This window comes from Scylla paramamosain, chromosome 10 (genome assembly GCF_035594125.1).
Source record: "Scylla paramamosain isolate STU-SP2022 chromosome 10, ASM3559412v1, whole genome shotgun sequence".
Taxonomy (NCBI): Eukaryota; Metazoa; Arthropoda; class Malacostraca; order Decapoda; family Portunidae; genus Scylla; species Scylla paramamosain.
Genome location: NC_087160.1, coordinates 22,215,144 through 22,233,994, shown reverse-complemented (window position 1 = coordinate 22,233,994; position 18,851 = coordinate 22,215,144). Strand labels below are relative to the sequence as shown.

General features: G+C 39.1%; 1 protein-coding gene and 1 long non-coding RNA gene across 2 annotated transcripts; one reads left to right on the top strand and one right to left on the bottom strand.

Moving 5' to 3' along the window:
• Positions 1-559: 559 nt before the first annotated feature.
• Positions 560-2,000, top strand: LOC135104365 (uncharacterized). The gene is made up of 2 exons (XR_010270417.1): positions 560-1,044; positions 1,643-2,000. It is a non-coding gene; the product is annotated as an uncharacterized LOC135104365 (long non-coding RNA).
• Positions 2,001-5,444: 3,444 nt separating this feature from the next.
• On the bottom strand, positions 5,445-18,140 carry LOC135104362 (neutral alpha-glucosidase AB-like). The gene is made up of 17 exons (XM_064011690.1): positions 18,069-18,140; positions 17,108-17,194; positions 16,306-16,542; positions 14,898-15,071; positions 14,392-14,604; positions 14,051-14,213; positions 13,241-13,432; positions 11,804-11,943; positions 11,225-11,412; positions 10,467-10,561; positions 9,940-10,086; positions 9,358-9,615; positions 8,962-9,130; positions 8,318-8,544; positions 7,614-7,784; positions 7,030-7,186; positions 5,445-6,639 (listed from the first exon to the last, which is right to left on the bottom strand). The coding sequence occupies exons 1-17, from the start codon at positions 18,083-18,085 to the stop codon at positions 6,518-6,520; spliced, it is 2,757 nt and encodes a 918-aa protein (XP_063867760.1). The 5' UTR covers positions 18,086-18,140; the 3' UTR covers positions 5,445-6,517.
• Between the last annotated feature and the right edge of the window lie 711 nt (positions 18,141-18,851).

The following is an 18,851-nucleotide window of genomic DNA, read 5'->3' as shown; positions in this document are numbered from 1 at the left end:
GTAGTGTACATATTTAAGAGGGAAGATAGATCAATAAATAATACACCAGTCAGTTTGCAGGGTAAACTTTTGAGAGGATTATGCTAAGTAACTTTTACCGAGATAAATATAAAAGAGGTGAATTATGTCTTATTAATCCTGTCTTTTTACATAATCTTAGTATAGGAAGTAGAAGTGTTAATATTGTAATTTTATTGGTAGTAGTAAGAATAGTAATAGTGGTGTGACTGATAAAAGTAGATGACAAACAATCCTTGGTAATATTATATTCTTTTACGCTGCCACGGGTCGTTGATTTCATCACCCGTTCTCTCACTCGTAACCAGCGGGTGGCGTGATCAGTAACTACCTGCATAGCTAGAGGCACTCCTTGTCCCTTATTGTTAATCCGGGACTTTATTATGGTGAGCCAGTCTGACCTGGACACCCTTACCACCAGCTTGATCTCTCCTCACCTTGCTGACCTCGCTGAAACTTTCTGGCTCGAAGAGACTTTTTTTTTTCTCTCTATTTTTGTTGGAATTTCATGCCTCCCATAGGTAAGCTGGCTCAAGTGAGTACAAATATTTTCCCTTTTCATATGTCTTGTTTTTCCTCTCATTGTGATACTATGTAACAGACAATATAGATTGAGGTTTGAGTTTATATCGTTTAAGCATTAATGTATTGTTTGATTTTTAGAGGCGTGGGGTCAGTCTTCCAAATAATACTCTATTTGATTTTCTGTGTTCAGTTATATTTTAGTACAGTAATTATCTAGTAATTACATGCTGAACTTGGATATTCAGTCCTTTACCAGTAATTTACAATGTTATTCCGCGGCTTCAATCCCGAGAAATACAGTAATGTAATATCAAGTTAACCCATCGTCACACACACACACACACACACATACACTGATGAAGACCTGCCACTTGTTTTTCCTCCCAGAGAAGTGTCCAGTTTAATCTTTCACCAGAAAAGTCTGCGACTGAACCATTGTACCAAATATTTCACAAAGCATCGAACTCGCACCCTCAACCGTCATGTCGCGGCTCTGTACAGGTGACTGCGCAGCAACATCATCCTTGAAATCAGTGGCGAAGTGCTGCCCACCCAAGCTCCAACACCTAATATAAGCCAATATTAGCTAGTTAAAGTTTATTCGTTAATGGTGAAAAAGAAAAAAAAAGAAAAGAAAATCTTACCCTAGCAGAGGAACCTGCAATCTCATCAGATATCAGATTATTAAGTTTTATTTAATTACCCTTCCTCCCACTTTTTTTTCTTTTATTAACCATTCGTAAACTTCTCTATTCGTGTGCTGGTATGTTATTTACCACGCCACCTAAATTTTATGGTCTAATATGTAAATGATGAACATGACTTGAATCCTCTACATCATATTCAGACCTTCAATCTAATATTTTATGTTCTTAAGTGGAAAATCTGTTGCAGGTCGTAACTGGTCGTTAAAAAGTTCCAGTTTTAGTTAAATCCATCATGTTTGTACAAGTAAGACCCTGAAGTCACTGTATAGAGCATTTCATTACAGTAGGCTGTAGCTGCATAACGTTCACGTGTCTTTAAGTTGGGAACGAGACGACGTCCTTATAATCCTGCCGCTCCTCTCTTTCCCTTCCACTATAACAAGTTCCTTCAGTCTGCAGTTCATGCCAGTGCACACGGGAGGAAGGATGCGTGGCCACTACCGTGGTAACAGAGATCACGTCCATAACTAGTGGCCATTGGACGCTGCCTTGGTGGAGGACGTGACTGGAGTACAGCTTTGTTTGGCTGCACCAAGTACTGTACAGCCGCACATTCCTTAATCCTGCTCGGCTCATCCTGGGGTGTTTATCTATAAAGACTGGTGTGCCTCACTGTTTATGTAGGAGGTTTATAATTATAAATCCACCATTGGTGGATTTATAATTATATATTGAATGTATATTGCTTCCTGACCCTAGATGTATGTTACCAGTATACCAATGTGAAATAAATAAAGGTTGACAAAGGTGCGTTTACTTTATTTTTAACCAAGGCAAAGTAAATAAATACATAAGACCTAAACTTGTTCCTAGAGCACAATGAGTCCCGCCCCATCACAGCAGCTCAGGTAAGGTGTTCCCTTTCATTGACATTGGACGTCGTACCGCCCCCGAGATGCAACAGCTTTGACCTCAATTTCTCACAGAAGGCATAATTATTAATTGCTATTTTATCCTTGTAAGTACTTCATAGTTATTCCCTCTTTCAATGAGGGAATGAATATGGAATACATGTCACAAGTGATAGTAGGTAAAACTAAATAAGTAAATACGTATATATCACGATAACCGAAGCCAATGTCTGGAAGTATTCGATACTGTTTCAAAACAATGAGGGGAACGTTCGAGCAGGTAAGGGTAACCGTTTATGATCAAGATCAAGGTCACAGTAGTTTCCTTTGTAATTATATATAATTCTATGTAATTATATGTAATCATAAGTAATCCCAGTCAATTCATGGAACGTATATATGTAATTCTATGTAATTACATGTAATCATATGTAATCCCAGCCAATTCATGGAAAGTAGGTCTGTATATCATCGTCAGCCAGGTTATGTAGGTTAATGTCTCGTAATGGACTCGCCCATCACTCTTCTCCTACCCCCTGACAATGGGCTCACCCATGACCCCCACCAAACCCTCCACCACCAATCCTCCCCCATTCTTACCGTGGACTCGCCCACAATTTCACTAAACCCTGTACCCTCCCTTCCCTCCCCCACCCTGATAATGGACTCGCTTGCCACACCTGCAAAGCAGGTCATTGAATGGTCGGTGATTATTAAACAAGATATTAATGTGGATCGACTGATCATGATAGAGACAGTGGTGGGATGGTTGGCAGACTCCATTATCGTGTAGTGGGGGAAGGCGGATGATGTCCTTAATTAGAAAATACACTTTTTTTTTTTTTTTGTGGCATGAATGGTAATTGGAAGTTGGAAGAGGCCGAATGTGCACTTGATGGCAAGAGGACGCTGATAAGGGCACGTGATGCTGCGTGTTTTGTGTTCGAAACTTTGAAACGAGGAAATGAAACACTAGAACCAGATTATTCAGTTTAATGATGCGTGTGCTCAGACTTTCTCAGATATTGTAATCTATTCATACCATACTGTATTACACGGTATTACACATAATCATGTGGTTATTCGCAATAATGAACTCCCAAACAACACCCCGGTTGATATCTTAACGAAAGAAACTGCTGAAAGACTTCTTAACAACGTGCGAAAGAACAGAGGAAACAAAAACATCTTCATTCCTTCCTTTCTTGCACGCGTAGTTGACAAGTTATTGGTAGTTAAGCAGATACCCTCGCTATAGACCAATACATCTGACAGGCTTCTCCCGTGAAATTTCAAAGCAGGCAAGACATTTTGAACACAGGCAACGAAACACCTTTGAAAAGTGAATCTTGATAAAGCACACATTAAGGGTCAAATTAAGACGATGAAGACAAGTAGCAGAATTAGCAAGATTTGCATAAAGGAAGCTCAATGAAAGTAACTCTTACACAATATACAATATGTATTTGTTTTACCTCCATGACCTACTTCTGCTGCTCACGCAATTTTACCCCTAGAAGTGCAACATCGCTGACTGCTGTGACCTCCATACTCTGTTCTGCAGATTGTCCAGGCGGCGGCGACGATGGCGGCAACAGTAGATGAAAACAAAACATCAAACATGATGCGGATAATAAGAATGAGCTTCGAACTGCGACGGGCGGTGAAGAGCTTCGAGCATGCGAACAACGAACACAAACGCTGTGAAGCTTTGTCAAATGTTAAAATTTCGATAGTATATATTATGATATTTGGGTCTGTATCAAATTACGTGTTCTCTCATCAGGATAAGGAATGATTAGCCTGTTTTTTTTTTTTTTTTTTTTTTTTTTTTTTTTTTTTTTTTTTTTTACTAATTAATAAAGCAGAACAGTTATTTAACTATCGTTAGAATCTTGAAACCCCCTCCGAAACATAAATTTACATTTTACCTGCCAGAAGTCAAGATAAAACGGCTTAATATGTATAATGAGCTCCATGTGCTCTAACACATTGCGATTCTTTCTAGGAAATCAGCAATGATTGTTATATATCCAATTAACCCGGAGATCGGTGAAACTATCCAAATTGATGATCATACAAGCAATTCTACTATCATTAATCTGTACAATTAAACAAGACCTTGGTTCAGATGTTAAGCGCGATCTGAAGTCGTTATTGAGGATTCCTAAACTACATTGCTCAAGCAACTGCACTGAATTGTGAAGAAATTAAACATGTAAGACTTTGTTAGTGAACATTAATTAGTAACAATCGTAAATATTACTGGTTATACGTTACGTATCTTGCCACACTCACTCTTCCTCTTTAGCGCTTTCCATCAATGTTAGGCGCCGTCATACCAGCAATGCAGTCACTGCAGAGGACCGCAAACTGGCAGAGAGTTTATGAAAGACAAAAGGAAAAAAAAAAAAAAAACGGTAAAAATAAAGAATAAGAGTGTGGTATGTCAGACTTGATCGTCAGGGCATCTGGTGAACTCTGGGATCATCATCATCGCTTCACACCCGAGCCACGTCACTAGCCTCATGTTGCGTCCTGAAAAGTGAACTTGCTGAACTACACAATGAATACGTAGGGCGGTTGGTGAACATGGGACTAGAAATGCAGCCCTATCTAAATAATACACGAGTGACCTCACCGCCTCCCTCGCAGGTTCTCAAATATTTGTGGCCGCCGCCGCTCGTTTGAGTCGTGGCCGGTCTCTTTATCACCTCATCTCACACTCCGGTTCCCTCCTCAATAACTACTGCTTCTTTTTCTTAACACCATTTTGATGGATAACTGATCTGTGTTCTCAAGCAGTACTTTATTATATTTATTTATTATTTTTCCACCCCATCTTTCCTATCGTTTCCTTATCTGAAACGATGCTTCGGAACACCTTTCTCACATTCAAATCTCTTGTGGCTGAAGCAAGAAGCTTTAAAAGGGTTGAAATGGATTATTCTTATTCTTATTATTATTATTATTATTTTAGTATGAGAGAGAGAGAGAGAGAGAGAGAGAGAGAGAGAGAGAGAGAGAGAGAGAGAGAGAGAGAGAGAGAGAGAGAGAGAGAGAGAAATTCGATTTTTCTAAAAATTCTTTCCCGTTCATCTTTATATCACTGGATAAATTTTGAGATTATTGATTGGTAATTGTCTTAACTACCAACTAAAATTTTACCACACGTGTGTGTCAAGCAGTGATGTGTTATGAGGACTCACTCTATACATTCATATGTTCTGTTACTCTGCAACCACTATTGTGTTCAACCAGCGCTTGGCCACTTGTCAGTGTATGCCATATGATTTTCATGTCACACAAATATCTAGGATAAACTATTCTCTTAAAACTACAATGAATATAAAACTTTTTAATTTTTCTAAGCATTGTGCATTCTCACATACATTTCTGGAATGTGACTTGTGACAGACACTTGCAATTCATTTGCCAAACTACGAAACCTGAGTTCATATTCACATCAAGAGCGCAAACATTTTTTAAGTGTTGCACCATATTGTTCCAAATGCTTTTAGGACTATACTTTCGTCTTCAACAAGGATGCAATTACAAAATAACTCTTCCACCCCTAAAAAAATTAAGGTAGTCCATACTTATTTTGGTAAACTTATTAAGTCTATATCCAAACTTTCATGAATATAACAAATTCTAGTCTTCTAGACCCAAGTCATCACAAAGGACACCTTGGGGTCCTGACAACAACTCCCACCTCACCATGGTTCACCTCTGCTTTAATAAATACTATGTGGTTGTTTCTTTACCTCCTCATCTCTACAGCGGCAGCAGCAGCAGCAGCAGCAGCTCTGTGCAGCCTCCCTTGAAGTATCTCATGCCATTTTGATGTATTGAATTACATGGTACTTAAAAAATCATTAACATTCACTCAGCCATGCTGTCAAGTGATCAAACATGAGAATACACATTATGTGCTTGTTTTGGTACTGTATGTGTATGAATTCATCACATCTACAAATACATACATACACATATTCTATACATATCCCCTTGTTACAGTTTGTCTTTTCAAACAAACTGCCTAAAATCTAATAAATAGATACCACAAAATGTCTGATTTTTTTTTTTTTTTTTTTTTTTTGTGTGTGTGTGTGTGTAAAAAATGCCTAGATACAACAACATGCCCCATATGTAGGAACCACAACATATCTCATGATCTGAAATGTAATCCTTTCAACACTGATATCATTTAAAGAAAGAAATTGCACTTAATAATAAATAAGAAAACTAATTTTAGTATCACTTACAACACAATTTTCTTTTGAGAAACAAATTCACAAAAAAAAATAAATAAAAAAAAAATAAAATAAAGGGAGAGAAAAAATATTATCTTCCTACAGTATTCTAAACCCTCCCTAGATGTAATATGTACTTGCTAAGTGGACTAAACAACACTCATTGAATGGTGATAGTAAAGTCTTCTTTAATGCTGATGCCTGGCTTGCGTATAGTGAGACGGCCTGCATGTACACTGCTGCCATTCTCATAGGAGCTCTCCAGCACCTGGGTGCCTTGTGCTGCAAAGGATGAGTTACGAAGCAATGTTAGACCAATAAGCCTTCTTTGGAAAGTTCAGTGAGGTTTTACTTGCTCTCCACTACAACACTACTTGCATGTAAGGTATATGAGTTTTAATAAAGCATCAATTCACTTCAAGTATTTTTTTTTACATGAAAAATCAAAAAATTTATTTCACACAATTCACTTTAACAAAACCTTAAATAATTCAGTAAAATTAAATAAGTTTATGTAATACTGATCCATTTCATGCAATTTTTTAATTCCCTAAAAATAATTCTGTTCTAATTTAACTGATATTTTTTTTACTAATCTGAACTCCATTTCTTAGAATTTTCTTCCTAAGCTAGCAGCATCCCACTAGACCTCACAAATAAGGAAATACTCACAGGCACTGTTTAAGGTGACCTTGGCTGGCCGCTTGTCAAGCCCAATAATGATGACCCTCTCCAGCCACGACCCTGTCTCGTAGATACCACTGGGGTCCAGTCGATGTGATGTCAACACTCCCTTCTCATATGACAGTCCCATGTAGAGGAATTTGCCCTGAAAAGATGAGTGCCACAAAATTATTCAAGAAAAATCAGAAACATATGAACTTCAATTGCCTGCCATCACTTATATCACACAGTGATCTAAGTGCTGGTTTCACTGCTCAACTTAAAACACCTTTGTAGAGACCACAATAAAGTATCATAGCCACAAATCCTTCTACTGTATAAGAAGGGCTACATAAACATCTAAATTCACTAATGTTCTGGGGCTGTAATACTAGTAAGAGCTTAAGCACACTTGAGCTTCTTAAAACCCCACAAGTGAATCAGAGCATTTGCCTGGAACTCCTTACCAAGTAACCCCTTCGGTGTACAACCTAGTAAAGTCATAAACACATATACACACAAAATTACTTATACATCATATGGGTAAACAGAATATAAATAACAAAAAATCATGATAAGAGGCTGCTCCTAACCTGGCGGTAATCAAAGGTATGTTCATCATCAATGTACAGCGTGCCCTGAGCCTTGTCCTGTGCATCCAGGGCCACCACCAGGGTGTAGGGGTCCTCCCGCATCAGTGAGGAGGCACGTCGCACTCTGTCTTTGCGTGGGATGATGCTGCCACCTCGCTGGTACACAGGAATCTGTAACATAATAATTAAGCTTGTACTGCATATCCATACAAGAAGATGAAAATAGATGAAAGAAAAGTGACTTATACTCTGACTGGTTTTAAAATATGTTCATTACCATTTCAACTGCAGAATGTGATACATAACACATCTAAAAAAGACATTAGTCAATCACATTTAATGACACTTACATCAATAAAACAGTTGGCCATAAAAGAAGAATCAGTAGTAGACTCCCTGAGATACACTCCTAACCTGGCAGTTATGTGATACATAACACATCTAAAAGACACAAGTCAATCACATTTAATGACACATCAATAAAACAGTTGACCATAAAAGAAAAATCAGTAGTAGACTCCCTGAGATACACTTCCTTCTATGAAACAAATATCACCATCAACCAAGTGGAGTTTCCTACAATAAAATATAAGCACTCCTTTATAGACCCATACATTTTAGCAGTGTAACAAAATAAACCCCCAGGAAAACACCAAGAAAACATGCAGTGTAGCCTAAGAGGAGAACCACCAGCAGACACACACCTTGTCTCTAGGGGCAGACACTGTGGTGGAGCTTGGCCCAGTGTACTTGGTGAGGTCTATGACATCATACCACACACCAGGCGGGAAATAGACAGAGGCAGTGTTGGAGCCCTCTGTCACCACTGGCCGCACCAGCAGGGCCGAGCCAACCAGGTGCTCATAATCAACGTCAAAGGAAGTCTCATCTTCTGGGAACTCCACCCATAGAGGCCTCATGGGGGGAGCACCTGTAGCAAATATAAAACTGATTATGAATATTCAGATACATCCTGCTCAATGCCAATGACAGATGAAACCTTCAGTTGCCATCAAATCTACCTTTCATTTTTACCTACTACAATTATTCTGTTTATTCCACAATTTTATCCTTCCACATGTATGAAAATAGTCACTTTTTTCACCTTTCATTAATACTCATCATGTCCAACTAGCTCACTTTCCTTATAAATTAAATCACTTCCTGTGCATTACTTTATTCACACTTCATTCATTTCCCTCCTTCCCTTTTATTCCTATATACACTTATCCTTGCCAAATCTGGATCCAAAATGGTATAATTTTACATCATTCCACTCTACTCCACAACATAATCCCTTCTTTCCTAGTTATCTATCTCCTTTTCAACTGAAATAGTGTTGATTCACCTGTCAACTCATTCTCATAGAACAAGGTGTACCACAGAGGCAGGTACTGGTAGCGATGCCTCAAGGTATTCCTGATAATACTGAGAGTCTCTGCATCAAACAGCCAGGGCTCACGTCTCTTGGTGTCCAGGTGGGCATGGGCTCTCATAAATGGCTGGAATGCTGCTGCCTGTAGGGGTGAAAAGCATGCTATACACACAAGACCAGTGAGTCCACTGAGTGTTTACTACCTTTTCATCACTATAATTACAGCTCTCTATTAAATTAACTTTGGCACCAGGAAGACTCCAGGCTATACAGTCTGTTAATCTAATGTTCATCATTTAGGATGTCAAAAAAATCCTGATATTCACATCAAGCAATACAACAAACAAGGTAAGGATGGAGAAGACATACCTGGTACCATCTGGTCAGAAGGTAGGCATCAGGGTTGCCAAAGAACCCACCAACATCTGCACCAATGTGGGTGATACCAGTGACAGAGTGTGCCAGCAGCATGGGCTCAGATATGCGCAAGTGATTCCAGTCAGCTGTATTGTCACCTGTCCACACAGCAGCAGAACGCTGTGACCCAGCATAGAAGGCACGGGTCAAGATGAATGGGCGCAGGCGACCCTCTGACCTCCGCAGCTGACCCTCATAGGTGGACTGATGCTGTTTAGAAAATAATTGTTATATTTTATCTCTTTTTAAGCATAAACACACACACACACACACACACTTACAGAACATAACATCACAGAAAACTTTTGTGATCTTGTAATCCAATTACCAGGTCTTTTTATCACTGAAAACAATCTACTGAGTATGAGAAACTCTGTAACATGGAACACAAAGGGAGTGCATGCAATTTTAACTGACTGCAATAATCCTTTCTTGACTCTAAGCTGCATATTTCACTTCAATACAACAGCTGCATGATGGGGATTACAGTGAAAATGAATATGGAAGCAATTAGATACTATATACAATACTCACAAAGAGCATGCCATATACGTTGTGTATCTCTCGGTGCTCCACTCCAAGGCCAGGGTGAACATTGTCCTTCTGCATAGTGATCTCTGGTCCATTGAACACTGAGGGCTCATTCATATCATTCCAGGTGAAGGTGTCCAGGGTCGAGCCCTACACAAAAAAAGAATGTGAAACTCTTTCAAAATAAGACAATTTTTTCCATAATCCATTACTTTTAGGACGATTTGTCCTACTTTGTACTACAGTCTCTCAAATAATTATGTAACCTGAGTTAATCATCTCTTAAATAATTCTGTAGCCCAAATGAGAAAATTAATGTTATTCTTTTAGTGGGTTGTCATGCAAATATATACTTTTTCCTAACACATCTCTCAAAGTTAAAAAGAATGACAACAATAAAAGGGTTACATTTTATACAGATTCTATATGCTTAGAATTCTTTCAAGGAAAAAATACCAAAGGGATGCAACAGTCAAACACTTACAATTTGGGATCGCAACTGATAAAGAGAAACACAACACACGGCTCACCTTGTAGCGGTCCAGCATGTAGGTGTCACTGTAGTGGTTGCGTGCCTCAGGATTGGTCAGGTCCAGGTAGGATGAAGAGCCAGGCCAGCACCAACCTGTGGCAATATTAAATTTACACTGTTGCTGATAGATACACTCTGGGGCAAACTGCTTTCCCTTACTCTTTCCCTCCTCTACAATTTAATGATTTATTTATATTTAGATAAGACAGTGCTGAGTGTGTGAATGATGTGTGGTGCTTTGATTGAGTCATCCTGTGTGGGACTGCCAGCCTGGTATGTACATGTAGATAGTTTTAAGCAGGCAGTAATAAGTCATCTTTAAAATATGGATCTGGGAATTTACACTTTTTTCACAATGGAAGAAGAAACAGATGGAAAGGAGAGGGAAGACATGGTGGTTTAATGTTGCAACTACTAAATCAGTCAGTTCTCTTCAACACCTCAAGAAAATTAAGTTATCCTGCAGATTTGGTTGTAAGTCCCTTCTAACAGGCAACCAACAAGTAATCATCAAACATTAAATAAAAGATGAAGTGCAGCCATGGTCAGAGGTCCAACTCACTTCCACTGTGTTCTGAGTTTTCTCTCAATCCTTAGTTTTCTTATCAAGTGGTGATCTCTAAAGAAAACTACATTACTGACATTACAAGCAGATTAGTGGCCTTGAGATTTAGAAAAACTTAAAACAGAAAAAATAACAAATACATATAGTAAATTAATCCATTACTGACTATGACTATATTATCAAAAGCCTACCGTCAAACTCAGACCCATCCTTGGTGTGGACAAAGAGGTCACGGTCATGGTTCTCCTTATAGAAGAAGTAGTTGCTGTCACGCTTGATGTGTGGGTCAATAATGGTGACCAGCTTGCGTCCCCGAGCAGTGAGGTTGGCAGTCATCTCCAGTGGGTTGGAGAACTTGTGTGTATCCCAAGTGAAGTATCTGGTGCAAGAAAGTCAGGAATACAAGTTGTACCCCAAAAAGCAAGTGCTCAATCCATATCTGTTTTAACAAAATAACTCTATATAATGTAACCTTTGATCATAATAGCTACTTGTCTTCATGAGATCCTTGACTTCCCATGACCATGTTTTCTCCTTTTATTTCTTATGCTGAAGGTGGTATTACAGTGGGGATCTATTCATACTTATCAGTCTTTGATGGTTCCATTCTGTGATAAGCAAATACATTGATCAGAGACTAATTCCTCTGACAAGACTATATGGAGAAAAAAAAAAAAAAATGGCTTAATGAAGCTTGATACTTCCCTCTCTATCCTTTTTTGCACTGATAAGCTTGAGCATATTTATTTGCCCTCTCACAAAAGGCATACCTCTTGCCATCTGTGTGCTCAATGTCCAGCCACAGGACATCCATGGGAAGGTCATGCTGGTCAAAGTTCTCATTCACCTGCCTCACATCTTCCTCATCATTGTAGTTCCAGCGGCACTGATGGTACCCCAAGCTGAACAACTGGTGGGAAAATAAGTTCACTTATTAGATATACTTAGAGATGATACCTTTTCTAACCAAGAAGGCCTAACATCTGTAAACTTTTGAAAACCCCTAGATTAAAGGCATTATGGAGACCAGAAATGATGGCATGTTCAGTATTTCATGGATGCAATTTTTTATATACAATCATTCTTTTCATGTACAGTAGGATACACAACAACTGATTCATTCCAATACAGAGTTCATTATGCCAAATGTGTATTATGGCAACTAAATAACCTATGGGAAAAAATAATTGGTTCCAGAGAACCAGAAGATTTAAAAAATCCACAATTTTTAAAAAATTACATAATATGACCACATTTCCACTATTACATTTGAGATAACAAATATATATAGTACCCTCCAGAGTTTCATGCCTAGTTTCATGTCTAAATTCTTGCCATCCTGAGTTTCGTGCATCATCACCACTGAGTTTCACGCTGCCTTGACAAGTATTGGTCAGTCACATTTTCCTCCTGTCGGGGTCTCTCTCTCTCTCTCTCTCTCTCTCTCTCTCTCTCTCTGAAAGAACAATCCTAAGGATTGCTAAACAGAATGAGAATGAGAATGAAAATGGTATTATGTATTGAGAGAGAGAGAGAGAGAGAGAGAGAGAGAGAGAGAGAGAGAGAGAGAGAGAGAGAGAGAGAGAGAGAGAGAGAGAGAGAGAGAGAGAGAGAGAGAGAGAGAGAGAGAGAGAGAGAGAGAGAGAGAGAGAGAGAGAGAGAGAGAGAGAGAGAGAGAGAGAGAGAGAGAGAGAGAGAGAGAGAGAGAGCAGTATCACTCCCTTGTCCTTTATCTCTGACAGATAATGAGGAGGGGAGGTGACAGGGAGGGAGGTTTGAGACAAGAAGAAAGAAGGGAGAGGAAAGGAAAAAGAGGGGAGGAATGGACAAGTGGCAAAAAGTTTGAGCAGCGGCTCACACAGCTGGTGAATTAGTCTTGCAAGTTTTAGTTTGTTATTCTGATCGATTTTTTATTGAAGTTTCAATGCTTGCACGAAGGGCAAGTTCGTCTTGCCAGTCTTGGTTTGTTATTCCCATTAGATGTTTATCAAAATTTCAATGCATTATTACAGCTGTATGTTATAAAGACCTTATGTTATCGTGCACCCTAATGTATTAAGTAATGGCAATGATGTTGGAATACTCTTTTTTTAAAAGAAAAGAATATTCTACTACTATGTCTGCTCTAGAATTAGTAAGTAGTCAAATGGAAGATACATCATCCTACAACTTATACAATGAAGGTTACAATATAAACTCCTGTTTACCGGAGGCAGATTGGTGTTTCCTGTCAGCAATCCATACTGGCGGAAAACATCCAACGGTCGAGGGCCAAGCATCACAAACAGGTCAATGATGCCTGACTCAGAGGACCAGTGGGTGGACATCTGAGGTGGGTCAGAGTCACCTCCTGAGAAGAAGCCAGTGATGGATGACACAACGTTGCGGTCAGGAAGTTTCTGTGAGATGAGGAGAGGTCACTCTGTAGACATTCTTCTTTATATCATTCTATAGTATAGCTAAACTGATGTGTTGGTGTTCTCTTCAACTACAAGCACAAACTTTGTTGTCTTGCAGCCTTTTTACATGCATAACTTGTATCTACATTCAACATAATGACAAGTCATACAATTTTAATACAAGTGGAGCAAACCAATAACTTGTGTTATCTACTTAGCAAAAACAGACTAACTGATAGTATGGCACAGTTTTGTCACATGCAGAGTAATCTGCATTCATTCCCATTGCATCTTGTGTTTTTCTCAAGTCTCCTCATCCAGTGATAATCCCATTTCAAAATCAGACAGTTGATCAATTCTTAACAGGCCAAGGGACTTATGATTGAGAAAAATATAATAAATATAGAGGTGAATGTGATGTGTCACTTAACTATGGCCAATGACTATAATGAACCATACCTGAGCTTAACTTGCAATTCATTAACATTCTTTGTGAGAACTGATTTCCCAAAATGGCAGCAAACTATCATCCTAAATCCAGTAAAGATAATTAATTACATAATTATAACCATATATGACACATTCTTCTGGAGACTATCCTAAGGCATGTTCCCTTACCTTGATGTCCACCCAGGTCTCTGCTGCATTGTGCCAGAAGATGGCAGATGTGTGCTTAGGAGTGTGGGAGACCATAACTGGCACTGAACCATACAGTGCCATGGGATTGTCCACCTCATACTCAAACACATCCAGGTTGTACAGACGGTAGGGTTCAGTTGATCTGCAGGAACAGTCTATTGTTTAGTTATTGCAGTCCGATACACTTGTATTATACCATTACCTTACAATAGGTTATAAATATCTTTAAGAAAATTCTGAATATATGACAAGATCTAAACTTTCAGTTGATCCTTCAGACACTCCACACTCCACAGTAAGGAATGGAAGAATGTACTCACGTGGTCTCCTTCAGAGAGAGGCTGTCAGCGTGCTCTGGGATCCCATACACGTGTTTTGAGTTTACGAAGGATATGTCCATGCCCACAGAGGCAGGTCCATGAGGCTTGGAGTCTGTGTGACCCTTGAAGGTTTCTTCCCATAAACCATTTGTGTCCTCCTCATCCTCAAGAACAGCATTTGCCTCCTCCTCTCCTTCAGGAGCCTGTGGCTCACTAAATAAGAGGAATACTGAGACACAGGCCATATTCAAGTGATGCAACATTTTGTATCATTAATTAAATTTTTCAACATATGATATCTAGAATGACAGACAGTCACTTCAAATGTATTTATTTTAAGATTTAGAAGCTAGTGAATTTAAATATATAAAGTGAAGCACTTGAGGCAGGTTAAAGAGTACCCTATAATTGTATATGCGGTCACATTTGGTCAAGCTAAAGACCCAGCGTCTGCCAAGTTTTATTCAGCATTGAGCACTCCCAGGTCACAGGTAAATTGGACTTACCCCTCCGGCTTGTTGCGGTAGTGCTCAAACTTGAGGAGGCCGCGGGCATTGGCACTGACAACAAGGGTGTCCCCACTGTATACATCTATCTTGAGTGGCTTGGCCTTCACTACAGCATGGCTGGACCCAAACTTAAGGGTGAAGCCTTCCTCTGAACGGTCCACTACCTCAAATCTGCAGTGAGAACCCATATTATGTTTGCTGGTGAAGAATGGATATGTGTGGTGGATGGTTGTGTGTACCTCTGTTCTTTGGAGTTAACAAGCTTATTTCACAAATTAAAGAGGACATTCTCCTGTTACTTGTAAAAATAATTAAAATGAAGAGAAAGAAGAATGATAGAATAAGATTAAACATTATCTAATACATGACTACATATTACACTACACAAGTGTCCTTCTGAAAGAAATACTGTATATGCATTTCTCCTTGTCAAAAAATATAAACTTTTGAGAGAGAGCAAGAAGATTATTGTGTTTATGAAAAATTAAAGATGTCAAGAAAAAGTTGATCAAGTAAATAGGGAAGCTGTAGGATGCCATGATATAGACTAAGGTGGATTAGTGACATAAAACCACCCATAATTTTTATGAAAAAATAAATACACAAAGAACATAGAATACAAATAAAAATTCAAAAGAACAGAACAATTCATGGTCATAAATGGTTCTTTTGTATATCTGAAAACAGAACTGGAGACCCTTCCATCACGAGAAAGAGTTCGTTACTAAAACATATGATAAAATAGGAGCAAATGTGTGGTCAACCTTCAATGCTCTACTGTGGTGTAGCTAGTACTCTCACAAGCTACCTCTATGTGCATAACATGTTGTGGTGATGGTGGTGGTGGTAACAGTAGTAATCAACACACCTCACATCTGGGACTTTGACCTTTTTTTTAGTGAAACGTCTGTGATGGCGGGTGAAATGTCCTTCCTCAGAATCATTCCTAGTAAAGTTTAAGTGCATAAACAATCACAGCAATGCTGCAGGTCTTGCCTATAAAATATCAACCAGATTCTAATACTGAGCATGTATTATCTCACAATAACACGACTGGTCAAGTTTGTTAAGTATTTGAGAGAGAGAGAGAGAGAGAGAGAGAGAGAGAGAGAGAGAGAGAGAGAGAGAGAGAGAGAGAGAGAGAGAGAGAGAGAGAGAGAGAGAGAGAGAGAGAGAGAGAGAGAGAGAGAGAGAGAGAGAGAGAGAGAGAGAGAGAGAGAGAGAGAGAAAAAAAAAATTTGGGCAGCATATGTAGGGCAACATTTGGGTCACTAAAGGTAAACTGAAATGTTTCATAAATCACCAGAAATACCAAGAGCTAGTTATAAAGAGATGGATACATATGTGAGGAGATAAACACAAAACCAGATTTCATATCACCATAAAATGTGAATGAGTAACTCACTGTTCAGTCTGGCTGCCTCCCACGAGGGCATACGGCTCCTCAAACCGCTGCTTGATGGGATTTTTCTCGTTGATCTTGATGCGCAGTGTGGCATCCTTGAGTGGGTACAACTCCAATGTAAAGAATACCCTTGTCTTCTCATTCAGCAGGTCGCCAAACACACCCTCATCAGTGATGCTCAAAGTTGAGCCGAGCACCACATATGGACTCTCGCCGGGACGCACGGCTCGGTGACGCCTGAAGGAAAAATTACTCAGTGGTGTGGCCAGTACAATTCACCATATCTCTCTGGGTTACAAACCCACTCAAATTCTTTATTATCTACTTGTACAGCAGCATCATTCAATGAATCAATTGAAAAACTCACTCGTGTAACTTAAGAAGGAAAAGCAGCAAGTCATGAAGCTAGAATGTCAGAGGCTCTCAATTAGCTACCACATTTCAGCAAAACTCTGACCACATATATTTACTAACATAAGATAGTACAGTCAATTTTTGACTACCGCTTTGGACCCTTTTCTGGGACTGGCATTTCAGTGAGCTTCTCATTTTTTATTGGACTTTAGTTGCCCTTACCCAGTCTTCCTCCTACATAAAAAAAGAAAAAAAAAGTTGCCACTTTTATGGTACAGCAACTGAAAAAAGCAATTCAAAGTATAGATAAAGTTTAGTTTAATCAAGTAAAATTAAAGTTTTAAAAATGGAAGATTGTATTTCTTTAGCTCAACAAATTGATTATATGAAGAATAAACGTTCATATTCATAAGATGCTACTTAAGATTCAGAAGACACAAAAACTCACCGGCAGAAACTACTCTGATCACATGTCTTGAAGTTGTTACGGTCCACAGCACAGACCAGGACCACCAGGGCTGCACTTAACAGTAATCTGAAAAGCAACATATGTGTTGTAACAGACAATGTAATTTATATATTTACAAAGAGTGTGGAGTAAGTCTGCATTATGCACTGTGATTAAACATACACAAGAAAACTATATATGGGACTCCTGCAAGGAGCTACTATTGAAAGATCACTTAATTTTCAAGGCAGGGAGTAGTGATCCCTCCCTTGGTTCCCTACAAAGGTAGAAGCGATCACTTTTTTTTTTTTTTCAGACATCTCAATAATACTTTCCCGAAGTGGTAACAAAAATACTGGTTTGGATCCATAATTCTAATAACTGAGCTTTTTTTTTTGAAGGTCTGTCCACTAAAGGCTCTGATCCCAGTGCCACAGGGCCAAGACTGCCACCTGTTGAGATGCACCCAAGTCCAGATTTTGGTTAAGGTAGTGAGTGTGAGTCTTGCTTTTGTATTGGCACTCACTCTTATATACTGCTGTCCAATCTTACTGGTCTTACTACTTATTATTATATTTCCCTTTCATTTTCCTCGGTTTCCAAATGAATGTGAATAACCTCCTTTGCCCCTCGATTTTAATTAACCAAATATTAACTTCACAACAGAATGATCTCCTTTTTCTTGGTAACGGTGATAAGGTAATGAACACATCCTTGTCATTGCTGAGTGTGTGAAGTGCAGCACATGCCCCCCTCGCCGGCACACAGCCTGCTGGGGTGTCCTACTCGTTGCGTGGGCAAAGAGCGGCGCCCCGGCCATCCTACATCACCACTGCCTCTCACACATACAGCACTCCCCACACGTTCATCTCCACACCCATCCCACCCTCTTCGCCGCCTAAAAGAAGACATGTGCCGCGTAATTTACGGTAAAGAGTTAAAAAATGCAGACCCAACTCACCTCTGCAGCCTGGCCATGTTGTTGTTGTTTGGACGACGCTGATTGGTCCAAGCTTCTCTATGACAGCTGGCCGGTCACACGAGAATCCAAAATGTAATAAAATAGTACGGAAGTGTATATGTCTCATCGGATATAGTTTACGTACTTCCTAAATTCTTCGTGATATAATTATTTTTTTTATGGTCCGGTTTTAAGTGTTTACCTATATGTGTTGCCTGAGTTACCTGCTGCCAGTCATGCCTCGTGCTATACAAATTAATACTTTCCTTTTTTTTTTTTTTATTTATTTGTATAGCATTACTATTTTTCCCCGTACTTGTATATAGCGGAAATGTGTACATGGGGAAGTGCCTGCGTTTCGATTCTTACAAGATCAAATTAATAATAAAAGCACCACGAAATAACTAGAAAAAAAAAATAACAATAAATAGAAACCGGTGTGTGTGTGTGTGTGTGTGTGTGTGTGTGTGTTGTCAGTAGTTATATGTATACTGTACTATTACATCCAAAATTGATATTTGATGCACTATAGTACAATCGCGATCAGAAATCAACTTATATTCCGCACTCACTTCCATTGTATATATCGTTTTCCATTAGTCTCGATTCCTCTTTTCTCCCAAGAATCTATACTATCGTCTGTCATGTTTTGTAAGGAGACTGTCAGCAGCAGATCAGACTTGAATGATTCAAGCCCTAAAACACACTGAAAGTGAGTGGGGAAAATCTGAACATAACTTGCCTGCGAAGTTTCAACAACAAATTTCTACCTACATCTCAGGA